The sequence below is a fragment of the Papilio machaon genome, chromosome Z (genome assembly GCF_912999745.1).
Source record: "Papilio machaon chromosome Z, ilPapMach1.1, whole genome shotgun sequence".
In the NCBI taxonomy this organism is placed as follows: Eukaryota; Metazoa; Arthropoda; class Insecta; order Lepidoptera; family Papilionidae; genus Papilio; species Papilio machaon.
Window position 1 is genome coordinate 9,315,589 of NC_060016.1, and position 14,302 is coordinate 9,329,890.

The 14,302-nt window shown below is 31.0% G+C and overlaps 2 protein-coding genes across 2 annotated transcripts; one reads left to right on the top strand and one right to left on the bottom strand.

The window, feature by feature from the left end:
* Positions 1-221: 221 nt before the first annotated feature.
* On the bottom strand, positions 222-6,367 carry LOC106717170 (palmitoyltransferase ZDHHC3). Its single transcript, XM_014510901.2, has 6 exons — positions 6,125-6,367; positions 5,141-5,299; positions 3,576-3,767; positions 3,165-3,386; positions 2,599-2,811; positions 222-521 (listed from the first exon to the last, which is right to left on the bottom strand). Exons 2-6 carry the CDS (start codon positions 5,279-5,281, stop codon positions 363-365), a joined length of 927 nt encoding a protein of 308 aa, XP_014366387.1. The 5' UTR covers positions 5,282-5,299; positions 6,125-6,367; the 3' UTR covers positions 222-362.
* Positions 6,368-8,638: 2,271 nt separating this feature from the next.
* On the top strand, positions 8,639-11,231 carry LOC106717018 (transmembrane protein 208). The gene is made up of 4 exons (XM_014510704.2): positions 8,639-8,740; positions 10,035-10,193; positions 10,481-10,620; positions 11,018-11,231. Exons 1-4 carry the CDS (start codon positions 8,717-8,719, stop codon positions 11,229-11,231), a joined length of 537 nt encoding a protein of 178 aa, XP_014366190.2. The 5' UTR covers positions 8,639-8,716.
* Positions 11,232-14,302: the final 3,071 nt, after the last annotated feature.

The following is a 14,302-nucleotide window of genomic DNA, read 5'->3' on the forward strand; positions in this document are numbered from 1 at the left end:
TAAAAATTTCATTGGTAACAATATTTTTATATGTTATTGTAAGGCACTATTGTAATTAAGAAATTAACATGAACCTAATTAAATCGTTTGTTAAAAACAAAAAAAAATATGCAAGGTATTAAATCATTGCTTCTTTATATAAATAGGAACACAAAGAGAGAAATTACGAATAAATGCATACATTTGGTATATTAATTAATAAATAAGTGAAACACGCCTTCTAATACATTTTAAAATGGAGTAAATATTGCTTTAGTTTATTAATAATAATAGTGAGAGATCCACACATCACTAATTCCGTAAATTATCGAAACACTTATAGATTAAACGATTTTTACTTGCGTTTTTTTTTTCTTCGAGCTTTACACACTGTATAAGTAACTTTCAAGTTTCGTCTTGACCGAAGGTTGAGTGAACGGTGAAAACCATAGAAGTGAAAATCTACCAAAAACAGCCTGTATGCTCATCCATCTTGACTTACGAACCCATCTTGCTTGTTCTTTCTTCAATTGCTCAATACCCTGAAAATAAAATAATTTCATAATACGCATAATTGTACCAATTTCTTATGGGGATTGGTTAATTTGTTGTTAAATTAGTAATTTTCATTTGATTTTATTACATTTAGTACATTTCATTTCACCGTGACTAATGTTTTAGGTATTTCATTATATCTTTTAGAACAATTCGAAAGGTACTAATATCATTTTCATCCTTTATTATCCAATTACACAACACTTAATGGCTTATCCTAAAAAAAAGGCATAACTACAAAACATTTTAAAGGAATTCACAATTAATGATGAAAGATGAGAATTAAAGATTAACAAAAAAAAAACTAAAATTAAAAAAAAAATAGCAACAGCATGCATTATGTTTTACGAAATTGAGAAAGGATCCGAATTATTGTATTTTTTATAAGATTTTTAATAGTCTTACAACAACTGGTCGTGTATGTAAAAAAAAAATTAAATAAATTTTTATAATTTTTTTGTTAAGTAAATTTGAGTTAAAAAAAAATTGTAATTACATTGTTGATTCAAATCCTTTCTAACAGCTACCTATTATTGCTAATGATAAAAAAAATTAACATCCTCACATCAAGTATATTGGAAGTTAAACAATTATTTGAAAATAAAAACAATTATTGCAAAAAACTAAATAACGATTATGTACCCTTTCAGGCACATTTATATTGTGCCCTTCAGGTATCTTGATGACTGTTAGATTAGTCTGCAACCGTTCAGGCTCAGCATTAATGGCCCCAGATATTGTATGGATGTCCTGTTGCCTTCTCTCCAAGACAAGCCTCGTCATCTTACATCATTCAGACCGGTTTTCAGGATCACGTAATTTATTTACAGGCACATACTGAAGCCAAAACATTGTAAAAAAATTGCAGAACAAATTAGATATGAGACAATTTTAATCTATATAAATCAAATTGAATAAAACCTATTTTGTTACGCTTTAATTGTAGCAGTAATTTAAAAAAAAAGCTTGTGTTTGCTCCATATTAAATTGTGGTTGCTCATCACAACAGTGTGTCTTTACAATAATCACTAATATCTTCTACGTAATTATATTTAAATTAGTTCTGAATAAGCTTTGACTAAAACTGTTAACCAATATTTCATTAATAAGGATTACTGTGCATTAATACACAAAATCTCTGCTGGGGTAAAATGCTAAAACAAAGTAAATATAAAAAACACGACCATTAATAAACTGAATAATATCTAGTCAACTATAGTGTGCTTACAAAATTAGTTACATAGAATAGTATAAAAAGAACACATGTACTACTTATTAAGTTTTCTTTTAATTCCGAGCGGACGGAATCACGGGCGGCAGTTAGTCGATATAAAACAATACATAACATAATGTAAATAAACCTAAATTATAGACTGACAAAGATATCTGACTCGGTGAGCATAAGTCAAATTAAATTACGATAACTAACTAGCGCCCCCTGTTAATGTCAAAAAAGTGTCAAGAGCATTGTTGTACCGTGTACCATAGTTGAACTTTTTTTTTTCTTTTATTGGTTTTATTTTTTTTTTTTGATAGAACTAACCGCGATAGTAACTCATTTCTTATCGGGCCAAAAATTATCGTTTGACTATACATTAGTTCATTAGTCACTCCTGTCAATGTCAAAGGTATTACAAAATCCTTTTCAGCCTGTAGCCGTATTATGAGTCATTTTCTATACTTATTTAGATCTTATATATTTTCTAGCACAACTATCTGTGATAACAGCATCTCTTCCATTCAAATAAGTTTGGTTGTGTTATATCAATGGGTCCCATATATAAGGGTCAAAGTAAAATAAAATTGATGATTTTTACTTTTTTATGTTAAAAGCTACCTCTCTTAATTTAGATAACAACATGCATTAAACAATATACATATTTAAAGGGGTAAATGTTGTTTTTTTGTTGAAGTAAAATCGCCTATGTGGCATCTTTTCCCATATGATTGAAACCTTGGGAACCTCCTGTAAAGTTGTCAATTTACACATTGGCCCTTATTCGTAGAACACATCGATATAACATTGTATATTTTATCATTGGAAAAAAATCAAATATTACTTACAGTCTCATCATTCCATATAGCGTGTAACTGAGTTCCGAGCATGACAGCGGTAAATATAGCGAACAGTAGAGCTTCAGCGATCAGAAACAGTAAAAGTACAACCGTAGCCGGTGGGGAATATGTACTGCAATCACGCCACTCGTGTCTAATACATGTCACGAATTGATATACGGAGAGAGTAAGCGAGTGAATTGATATCGCAGCTATGTAGAACTGAAACAAATGTCATAAATAATTTTTCTATGTCACCTTATATTGGTGATCTCCCGCTGTGGAATATCCTCAATATAGTTTGATGGAAAATATAGAATTTCTTAAAACATTTCTTTAGAATAATGTTAACTAAAGATTTAAAGGGTTGCTACACCTGAACTAGGCTATATTTTTTATTACTCTACCTACATACCCAGGTGAAACTAATAAGGTAGTCAAGCTGGTGTCAGGTTGGTAGAATGACATTGACATTAAGTACTTCTACAAACAAAAGTTAATTAAAAAAAACCATAACCATCTTTTTGTTTTTATAGTAAAAGTAGGATAGTAATTTTATATATTGAAGGACTTACCGTGAATAATACGAAATACTTTTGATTGTTTTCACCTACACAGTTATTCACCCATGGGCAATGATGGTCCATCTTCCTTATACATCTTTGACAAACTGAGCAGTGATGAGCTCTTTCTGGTTTTATACTGCAACACTTTGTGCATTTAAATATCACTTGCCCTTCACGAAAACTCATTTGCTTTATCATTTCTTTTGTCGCATTACCTTTTGGTACCGCACCCTGTATAAAAAACTAATTATGAATAAATCTTCGAGGTACACCATCTATATATTGAGTTCCATTGCACTTCTAATTGGTCGCTAAGGGAGATCTTAACACATATTAAATCCATATTGATGAGTGTAGTTGGAGTATTAAAATTAATGAAAAGTTTAAATACATTTTACAAATCTAATCCTAGATACATACCGGATCAGTGAACATTGTTCTAAGATGAGATGCAAAAGCCAAGAATGCTAAAGTCTGGAATAATATAATATTTGCATAGCTGTAGAAGGGATAAGTTGACACCCCTGGAAGTAGCATTACCATCATCACCACAAACTCCGCATACAATATCAACAACCATGTCAAAACTGCGCATATTATTCCACAGATATCCTGAAACATAAAAATTAAATACTATATTCCATATTTCTATTATTCCAAATTTATTAACTTTTAAATACAGCCTTATAGTTTTTTGTAATATATAGCTTAATATATTTGTCGCAATCAGAAGAAGAAATCAACTTTAATAAATCGAAATTAGAACACGAACTGTGTTTGAAGACTTCTTGTACGATGTGTGTCTGACATTGGTTATTCTGGAAATAGGGATCGTAGCTAAAGCATTGTTTGTTGTACATTAGCCTGTGAATCAATTATAACCAGTTGAGAAGTGATAACCAGTGTATTCCTTGAATCAGATATTACCCACTACCGCCCAAGTGATCTCAATCAATAATAATTCTGATAGCGAGCCACCCCGGCCGTTATATATATATAGCTTTTGTAAACTAATATAACAGACATAGAATTAAAAGTCTTAAATAGAAACAGAAAATACATAGAATCAAAACTTGAGGTAAATTATTGTCAATTAATGAATAATAATAGAAAATTAAATTGCAAAAAAAATCAATGTTGTTCAAATATATAATAAACTAGCTTTTACCCGCGACTCCGTCCGCGCGGAATAAAAAAAAATAGAAAACGGAGTAAAAATTATCCTATGTCCGTTTCCTGGTTCTAAGCTACCTGCCCACCAATTTTCAGTCAAATCGATTCAGCCGTTCTTGAGTTATAAATAGTGTAACTAACACAACTTTCTTTTATTTATATAGATAAGAAGGTCAGATGTTATGTCGTACAAATAAAAAAAAGAAGCATCACAATATGAAAACAAAAGATAATGGCAATTTAATTACTTATGCTTTAATCATTTTATTTAATTTAGTAGGTGAAAATTTAGATGGCATTGAACATGTTTATCAATTATTCATATTTATCAATTATTCATAAATATTGTGCACACTGTTGCTATATTTGGCAATATTATCATTGTATTGGAGTAAATATTGCCAATATAAGAACACCTTTATATCTTGTCTATACTAACATTATAAATATTAAAGCTTTAATTATTTGTATGTTTGTTTGTTAACACTTGATTGATTCCAAAACTACTGAACCGAATTGAAAAATTCTTTCACTGTTGGGAACTTAAACTATCCTGGGTTACAGTGGCTGTATTTATTCATAGTTTTTTTTTTTAAATTCTGTGCAGATGAAGTTGCAGGCGGCTGCTAGTACCAAATAAACATTTTGATATTTGTATATTTATTAATACTAACTAATCTGCAATAAGTGCAGTGTTATTTGATTTTAGTTATACTGTAATGTGCAGCTTTCTTTAGTTGTTTTGAAATATTTGGTTTAAAATTAGGAATACAATATTTAAGTAGTACATAAATATGGTAAAAATAACATACCTTTATGCACCAAGCTTTGCCACCGCAGCAACGGTTATGCATATCACGATCCGGTCTGGTGAGCACTAGACATTCCGGGTCTGTCTGGTAGTGATTTTCCATTTCATCTTCATCTGAAGAGTCATTAAATTCCCGTATCATTTAGTATTTTCTTGTAATCTGAAATATATATGAATAATAATAAAAAACTATCTATTTGTGCAAAATACAACATCGCAAAGCAAAAGTTTCTAGGTAATATCAGTAAAGAATATGAAATATACTTTAGCCTAAACACTTCGCATTAGCACATTTTTTTAAAATACTGCACAAATGGTAAGGCAAAAAGATAAAAATATATTCACGACAGATTATAACACAGATCTATCACAAATTATCACATTTATTTTACACTAATTATTTTATACATTCAATTGAATGGCATTTACATTTTTTCAATTAAATAATAAAAAAAAAAACAATAATTTAGGTTTTAATTCATTTTATAACAGCTCACTGCTACGAAGAAGCATTTTAGACTTAAATTATAATCACCAGTTATGCTACAGCTATATGATAAATATAAATAAAATCTGGAGAAGGTAATACAAACTAAAAACACTTTTTTCCTACGATCTAATATAAGATTGTTAGTTCATTAAATAAACATTAAGAGCGCCAGCCGATTTTGTTTGTTTTTTTGTAATGTTGATTCCTTCATTCAAATTCTTTAAAAAATTTTATATCATTCTCCTAGTAAACACTATGGTTGCTTTGGGATTTTTTATGGAAATATATAAAACATTGATTGCTTTTACTAAACAAAAAACGCAGTAATATAAAAAAAATATAGCACGTGAAGTAAAATCTGAGTTGTACATTACATTTATTATTGACAGAAGACATTCACCTTCATTTCTACGGATAACTTTGCAGCGGTCATATAGAGAACATTCTCTACTATAGAAGAAAGAATTTCGTATCAAACAATTAAGCTTAACCCACCTGAGGAATTCTTACAAAACGTAGTCAACCTAATTTGAGGGTCACGGTCGCAACGTACCAAATCGTTTAACAAGTTTCATATTAATGTAAAATAGTGTAAAAGATATAGTTAACTCGTAGAAACAGTAATGTAGTCCATTAAATTTTACACAGTTTTTGTTTCTAACTCAATACATACAAAATCAATAAAGCGGTATGAAAACGCTCTCTCACGTTCGTATCTTATTTTAATAATAGTGATGGACATTGATACGATATACGAATACGACGAATGCCTGCTTCTTGTTTTCGATTTGACATCGAGCGAATAGTGATGTGAATCGTTCAAAATTCGTTCCATTCCTCCAATTCTTCCACAATGTTCTACAGCTGCAGGCTCTGTGTTTTTACTTTCTTTTATATCATCTATTATATTATATTTGATTAATATTATAAATGTGAATGTTTAGATGGATGGATGGACGGATGGATGGATGTTTGTTTGAAGGTATCTCCAGAACGACTCAACGGATCTGAATAAAATTTGGCATGGATATAGAACGTAGTCTAGAAGAACACATAGGCTACTTAAGTTTTGTTTTTAATTCCGTGCGGACGGAGTTGCGAGTGACAGCTAGTTATACAATAACACTAGCAGTCGCTCGCGTCTCAGTCCGCGCGATATTAAAAAATAGTAGCCTATGTGTTCGGCCAGGCTATGATCTACATCTATGCCAAATTTCAGCGTGATCTATGCAGCCGTTCTGGAGATACCTTCTAAAAACATCCATCCAACTATCTAGACATTCCCATTTATCAGAGCTGGGCATTAACTCGTTAATCCGTTAATCGTTAATTAACGAAGTTAACATTTTGCTTAACGGATTAACTTTTAAGTTAACTTCAAAAAGTGTTAACGCTTTTGTTAACTTCCGTTAAAGTCGACTTCCGTTAATAAAAGTCCGTTAATCGTTAAATTAGAAACTTGGAGACGTGCTGTCATTTTGTTAAATTACGCACCACGCCACGCTCGTAAGTTCAACTATATTGGGCGACTGTCGGCGACTCGAATGATGATGTATCTCTCTCTAGTATGATGCATCAGAGCGTACGGGAAAGTCTTGACCAACAGGACAAAATCAAAAGACGGTTCGAAATAGTATATTTCATAACGAGTATATAAAAGCACGAGTAGGTAATAACCCACATTCCGAAAGCTCTTGGTCCCTGCAATATGCCACTTTTTGCGCCACATTTTTTTTATTAAAAACACTTTTTTACTCGTGCTTTTTCTTTAGCTTTTTCAAACTTGTGCGATCTCTTTCCCAACTGTCAAAATAATGTCTATTAAAAAGAAAAAACCAACCACGAAGTTTTTACAAAAAAAAAAATCATTGAAGTTTTTATGATTCGTGCAAATATTTCTAAAAAGGAGCTCCTAATTTGTTACAATATCAGATTTAATCATTTGATTCAATGAATTAGGTTGGTTTCATTTTATTTCATCTCATTAAATTTAATTTTCATTTCATACCCATAAAAATAATCTACTCGGCTGTTTGGGCATATTTCCCTTTGCCTACCCAGAATGGGTGAAGAAAACAAAAAAAATCTCTGTTTGTATTCTTTTATCGTTAGCGCCATTTTTCAAACATTTTTGTTAGTTGAGTTTATTGTGTTTTTATTATTCTATTAAATTGCTTCATTTTTTCGCAACTGTATTAAAAATAGTTGTTTAGTACACGTGCGAAACTGTCATTACAATTTGTTCCATCTGTCAACCCTCACCTTCGGCTGCGCTTCGGCTCGGGTATACATTTGTCGGAACTCTTTGCAATGACAGGCTTTCCGCACTCGTAATGAAATATACTATAATGCATACATACTTGTCTCTAATACTAATTTGTTATAGAATGTATAGTCAAATTACTATTTTAAACAAGTGTCGCCACAATAAGTGTGAAATTAGTATATACAATTTTGGTATGGTTAACTGTTAACGATTAACTTTAACTTGCGTTAAATTTTCGAGAATTTAACGCTTTAACGATTAACGAAGTTAATTTTTTAATTAACGAATTAACGATTAACGAAGTTAACTTTTTGATTAACTGTGCCCACCTGTGCCATTTATAATAACATAGGTGTAGCACGTGACTCCGTCCACGCGAAATTAAAAAAAAAAAACGTAATAAGTAGCCTATGTGTTCCATCTGTGCCAAATTTCATCAAGATCTGTTGAGCCGTTCCGGAGATACCTTCAAACAAATATCCATCCATCTAAACATTCACGTTTATGCGATGCGTTACTTTTTAAAATCAGAAATATAGATTTTAAATAATTGATATTTTAAAAATTTCTGTGAAACTGAACTTTTCTATATTAACTCTCTTTCCCTAAGTTTTTCCACATTAAATGCGATGGCGTCATAGTTTAGTGGGAGTTTATGCACATTCTCATTTGAAACCTACTGTACAATCTACATTTTACAAAATGTCAAAGTCAAAGTAGTACTATTACTCTTCCGGCATTGGTATTGGTTTTGGTACTGGTAGGCGTCTGTGCTACGGTAACTTCTGATTCCGATTTAGTGACTATTTTATATTAAGCTGATGTCCGATTCAACAATGCCGTCAGTAAGTATTCCTTTATATTACCTAAAATAATATTTCAGATAATTTTGGACAAAGGGCTGTAAATAAATAACACGATCTTACTACATGTTAATAGTACATAGATGAAACATTGAGAACCACTGTCCACCACACACCCCTTGTCCTGTATGAAAATAATCACATCTTTATAGATTATTCTTAATTTATTTATGAATATAACTTTATTTAAGAAAATTCGGGGTTGTTTTTAGATTTCGGGAATTTGTTTTTTACGTATTATCTCAATAAAACAGCCATTTCTACTACAACCACGCCCTTCATTTTTTTCTGGAAAATCAATATTCTTTGTAAGACATTATGGCAAATTATTTTTAGCATTTAGCTAATGAAGCTTATAAAAGGAAAAGAAAAACAATTTTCAATAAAGCAGATGGCCTATGTGACTGAATGCAATAAATGTTTAACACTCGAAACTTCTCCTTTTCTAAGAAATGGATTTTCCTCTTATTATTTTGTCCCCTCCATCTATCCATTAAAGATAGAGAACACATCTGATAATAAGAACCTTTCAAAGGCTTATGTGTAGCAATGGTCATTCAACATCAAGCCAACTGCTTGTTTTTCGATTTAAATACTTTTTTAACATCCAAAAAAGGGGCAAAAAAGACCACCCATTTTATACTTCATAGATGGTGCACATCAAAACACCAGTGGAACTGCAGATATGTTCCCATCTAAAGAAAAAGTAAGCTTGCTTCTCAAACATCCAAGTCACATATCTGTGAAACACTGAAAACAGATCATTCCATAATCCAGATGTGCAAGACTGAAGTTTTGTGAATAAATCTAACATAAAATTACTTTAAATTCAATGTGCGAATTATGAACAATCTACCACTTAAAATGACAGTCTTGACCTTACATGCATACCCTAGCATGTGTATGGAAGATGTACTCATATTTGCAAATGTCATGCAAAACCTGTTACCTGTATAAGAACATAAAGGAGTTGTACATACTCTATATTCCTAAAAAAATCTTACCATAGAAACATCTATTCTGATCAAATTATTTAAACTTTCATGAGACATCATAATTAATTAATTAAGAAACGGCTATCGACCACTCAAAACGACCCATTGGGGGTCCAAAACTAGTTGGTGCCGTCACCGGACGATCTAACGTGAGTTTAGCCGTTTCTTAATTAATTCATCTAGCCTGAATTCAGTTTTTCTTATCATATTGCAACACCCACTATTGAAATGATTATAAAAAAGAAAATAAACTTGAAATATAAAAAAATAACTTGTTGCAGCAACAGAAACAAAAACAACCTACAAGAGGTTTCAAGCAAATTATTGCTGAAAATGCATCAACGGTGCTTTTCTATCGGAACATTACACTGGCCGCTGGAGCCTTTTACAATACCTTCTTCTTTTTCTTTTTCTATGAGCACATGTGCCCCTTAGTTATGGTAAGTTTAATTCATAAGTCTTAATAAATAGTACACTATTTAGAGTTCTTTTGCCATCCTTTTTAAGATCAAATGTGTTAGTTAACCTCACTCAATTTGTCCGTAACACTTAAGTACTTACAATTAAATTTGTATGAATTAAATTTTATTTCACTTATTAAGACAAAATTATTAAATAACTCAATTTTTAATTTATAATTTTTACCCCATTTTCTATTTTTTATTCTGCGCGGACGGAGTCGCGGGTAAAAGCTAGTCATGTAATAAATTTTATTTTTATTGAACAGTGCATGAACATACTGGCGACTATGATTTACATCACTTGCTACCATTTGATGAGATATGTCAGCCGACCGGAGTATTCCATGATGACTTACCAATTGATTGACCCTGGACATGACCTCAACATGGAAGGTGGCATTGGAGAGTAAGTTTACATTATGCCAGTTGTATACCAGTGACGATTTTCAAAACTACAGTCCTACTGTACATAAATTTAATAACTACTATAATATGAAGGATCAAAAAAAAACATGGTTGAAGTGTATTTTAATAGTAAGCTATCCTGGCTTTGCATAGGTGGAATTTTTAAAATAATTTCTTTTTTAAATACTAGTTGTACGGGGATAATGTTTTTTTTAAACTACGGATAAATGGTTATTAATGGTAGTGAGCACATGCGGTATGTATGACTGAATGTGAACTGGTTTGTGTGAATGGTAATGCGTGTTATAAAATGTAGTTATTACTGACGATTGGAAAATATGTATTGAACGGTGACACCGTACACTAGTGTTAATGATTATTGAATTGTTTTATTTCAGAAACTTGAAGGACATCATGATTATTACTTCAATGACTCATTTGATGGCTCTTATCTCGAACAAGTTTTGGCTGGCTCTCCTTATTATTCCAGTGAAGGGTTTCTATCTATTCTGGGTGAACATACTCGGTCCCTGGTTCAACGTTGATGAACTCGATAACATTGAAGAAGAAGTAAAACGTCAGAACACTGACCAAATGAAACAGAACCAGTAAACACTTTAATGTTATTTCGCTTTGAAGTATTGGCATCTATTTATTTTATAATTTGAATTTTGTCTCTCAAAAAGATTTTTTTTTTTAAATTTAAATACAAATTATTTAAAATTTTGATTGATCTCAAAAAATTGCTTTAAGCTAATTAATTTTTAAAATGTTCCTTTTTTATTATATACTTTATTTGTGATATATCTAAAAGATTGTGTAATTTATTATTGTTAAATTTTGAATAGTTTTATTTAATTCCAAATATATTAAGTATATATTTTTTTTAAATTAATTTAGGAACTGTGATTATTTGCTCATGTTTTTAGGTTGTGATAATTATTTAAATGTTTAAAATAAAAGTACTTATGTAATGTAAACGCATTTTGATAACATTATTGTTAATTTTCATGCTGAACTGATTTTTTTAATTAATTTTTTTTGTGTTGTTTTTTTTTATTGTATTTTTTTGGTTTTTAGTATTAAGTCGATGTTGTATTCATATATCGATTACTAGTCATTGTCACTTTAGTGCTATATCTGGATGTCAACACTTTCGTAGGATATATTTAAGTAGAATTGAAACAAGTAAAATGTTTTACAATTCAAAATTTAATTTTTATCTGAACTAAGCTGTTTGTATAACTTTGTTTTTTTTTTTTAGCAACAGGTTAAAAAAAATTTAAGTATGCATTTTTTGGTCATATAATTTTTTTTTTTTTTTTAGTTAAACAATTATTAACACGTTCATCGCCATGGTGGGTCAAAATGACCGGCACTTGATCTAGCCATTTGGGCCATGGGGGGTCAAAATGACCGGCACGCCAGACCTACCTTTGCGAAGCCCGTTCGCGCCGCAGAATGCAAAAGCTGTGTATTCAACCATACAATGTGACCGGCGCGGCCCCAATGAACACCTGTAACTACTTGGTTTTTTGATTTTTTGATGGCATACCTGTTTTTAGGACTTAGAGAAAAAAGTTAATGAAAAAACATAGGATTTCGAATCATATATTTTTATTTCTGTTATAAGTTGCATTTATGCATAAAAATGAAAAGACAATAGAATATTATTAATTTTAGGCATGTTTTTATCAAATCAAAGACAATAGAACAAAAAATATTAGGAACGTTTTTTATCAAACCACAATTACAAATCGTCATACGAACAACAATCAAACTAAAGATTAATTCAACTCTAAATGGATATTCAAACATTTTAGTGGCATTTGTCAAAACATTGACGACATAAATGGGGATTGCCGGGACAAATAGTGCAAAACCAAGAAACCTTCTTTGTTTTGTTCTTGGCCACATTTCTTCCATGCAACTCAACATTTGATTTGTAACAATCACGACAAAATTTTCTTGTTGATACTGCTGCACCTTCTTTTTTCTTAAGCTCGTGTTTTTGTCTTCTGGGTCGTGGTGTGGTCAATCCCGTATTTTCTTGACTACCCTCAATCAACTGCTTTGCCAACAGTCGCCTAAAATCGACGACAGATATCTTCTTCTTCGTTGTACTTTCATATAGTACTCTTGCATTTACTACAGCAGTATTGAGTAATAATTCGATACCGAGCTTCTTATACCACTTTAACGTCTTTCGCAATGGACTCGAATAAGCACTCATTTGGTCAGACAAGTCAACGGCTGCTTTGGCTTTATTATAATCAATCACAATTTTCGGTTTAATTGTTTCAACCCCTCTTTTGTTCTTTTTTTTTGTAAAACCAATTGAATGTTTGGTTGACAACAAACACACGTCCCTCTTATCCTTCCACTTCATAACCGTGACTCCGTTTTTGTTTTCTTTTGCCATAAACTCACCCGGTTTCAGATTTCCAGTCATGACGTCCTTTGGTAAGTTCTTCCTGTTTTTTCGTAGGGTCCCTACTAAATGAGTATCGTGTTGAACTAACTTCTCAGCTAGATCTAAGCTTGCATCCATTAGGCGCGCGGTACCCGTGCGTAGTAGACGTGTCTATAACGTTTGTCTATGTCTCATCGATCGAAAATTACGCGTACGTAAGTACGCTGACCGGCATTGTGACCGGCACGGCCTGAATGTAATAATTATTCCGTTTAGGCCGCGCCGGGTCATAATGACCGGCACTTAAAAAAACCCTAAAATAAAGCCAAAATAAACAAATATCACTGTAAAACTTTTATATATGAACAAATAAACCTATAAATAATCATAAAAACCAATGACATTTTTTTATGATTTTGTAAAATAATAGTCGGCGATGAACGTGTTAAACTATATTCGAAATATTTCCTATTTTGATTAAGCATAATACTAGTCATATAATTTATGTTAGCATTATATATTAAAAGGCTTATATAAGATAATAAAACTGTTCCTTCTAAATTTTACTTTTAAGATTTATGTGTAATGCTGTTAGTGAACACTTGTCTTTTCCTATTTAACTTAATAAATGCGCTTTTTATTGTTGTATTAAAAATATGATAGAGGACTCTTTTGTAAGACTGTAAGAGATTGATTTAAAAAATCAATTTATAATAATGTGATGTTCTATAATGAATATTAATTTATGTGTCATGTTGCATTTCTGTTTTTTTTTTCGTACAAATATTTAAAAAAAAATAACAGTAAAAAATAAAATTGCATACATATTGGAAATTATTTTAATTTTTTTTTAAGTCTCGGCAACGCATATTCAATTGTAAAACATCGACTGCTCAACGTATGTAGTTTTTTAAATTTTTGAACATACATTGAAATGTGTCAAATGAAGTATAACTTCAAAAATAAGAGATTTTGTGACTTTCCACAGGCGTTAAAATTTTTTACAAAAACATAGATTTTATATACTTTCAATTTTAATACTCATTTAAAGACTGTAACTTCATTGTATCTTTACCTTTTTTATTTAATTACACTTTGTGCAAAAAAAAAATGGGTCGCTATTGTGTACCTATGGTTTTATGTATTACATTCGAAGCGATCCAAATATGAATTTAAATGAGAGCTTCGTAATGTGTGATCTCATTTATACTTGTAATATTTACCCTTTTACGATATAATCACTAATAGGATTAAGATTTTAAGCAAAGAG

What these genes read in the sequence shown, in the direction of transcription:
- LOC106717170 (XM_014510901.2), bottom strand. Translation starts at nt 5,281, where the DNA reads ATGATACGGGAATTTAATGACTCTTCAGATGAAGATGAAATGGAAAAT. An exon ending in GAACAATGTTCACTGATCCG is followed by an intron (nt 3,387 to 3,575) that starts GTATGTATCTAG and finishes TTTTTTATACAG; the next exon opens with GGTGCGGTACCAAAAGGTAA. An exon ending in AGTATTTCGTATTATTCACG is followed by an intron (nt 2,812 to 3,164) that starts GTAAGTCCTTCA and finishes CATTTGTTTCAG; the next exon opens with TTCTACATAGCTGCGATATC.
- LOC106717018 (XM_014510704.2), top strand. Translation starts at nt 8,717, where the DNA reads ATGTCCGATTCAACAATGCCGTCA. An exon ending in CCGATTCAACAATGCCGTCA is followed by an intron (nt 8,741 to 10,034) that starts GTAAGTATTCCT and finishes AACTTGTTGCAG; the next exon opens with CAACAGAAACAAAAACAACC. An exon ending in ATGGAAGGTGGCATTGGAGA is followed by an intron (nt 10,621 to 11,017) that starts GTAAGTTTACAT and finishes GTTTTATTTCAG; the next exon opens with AAACTTGAAGGACATCATGA.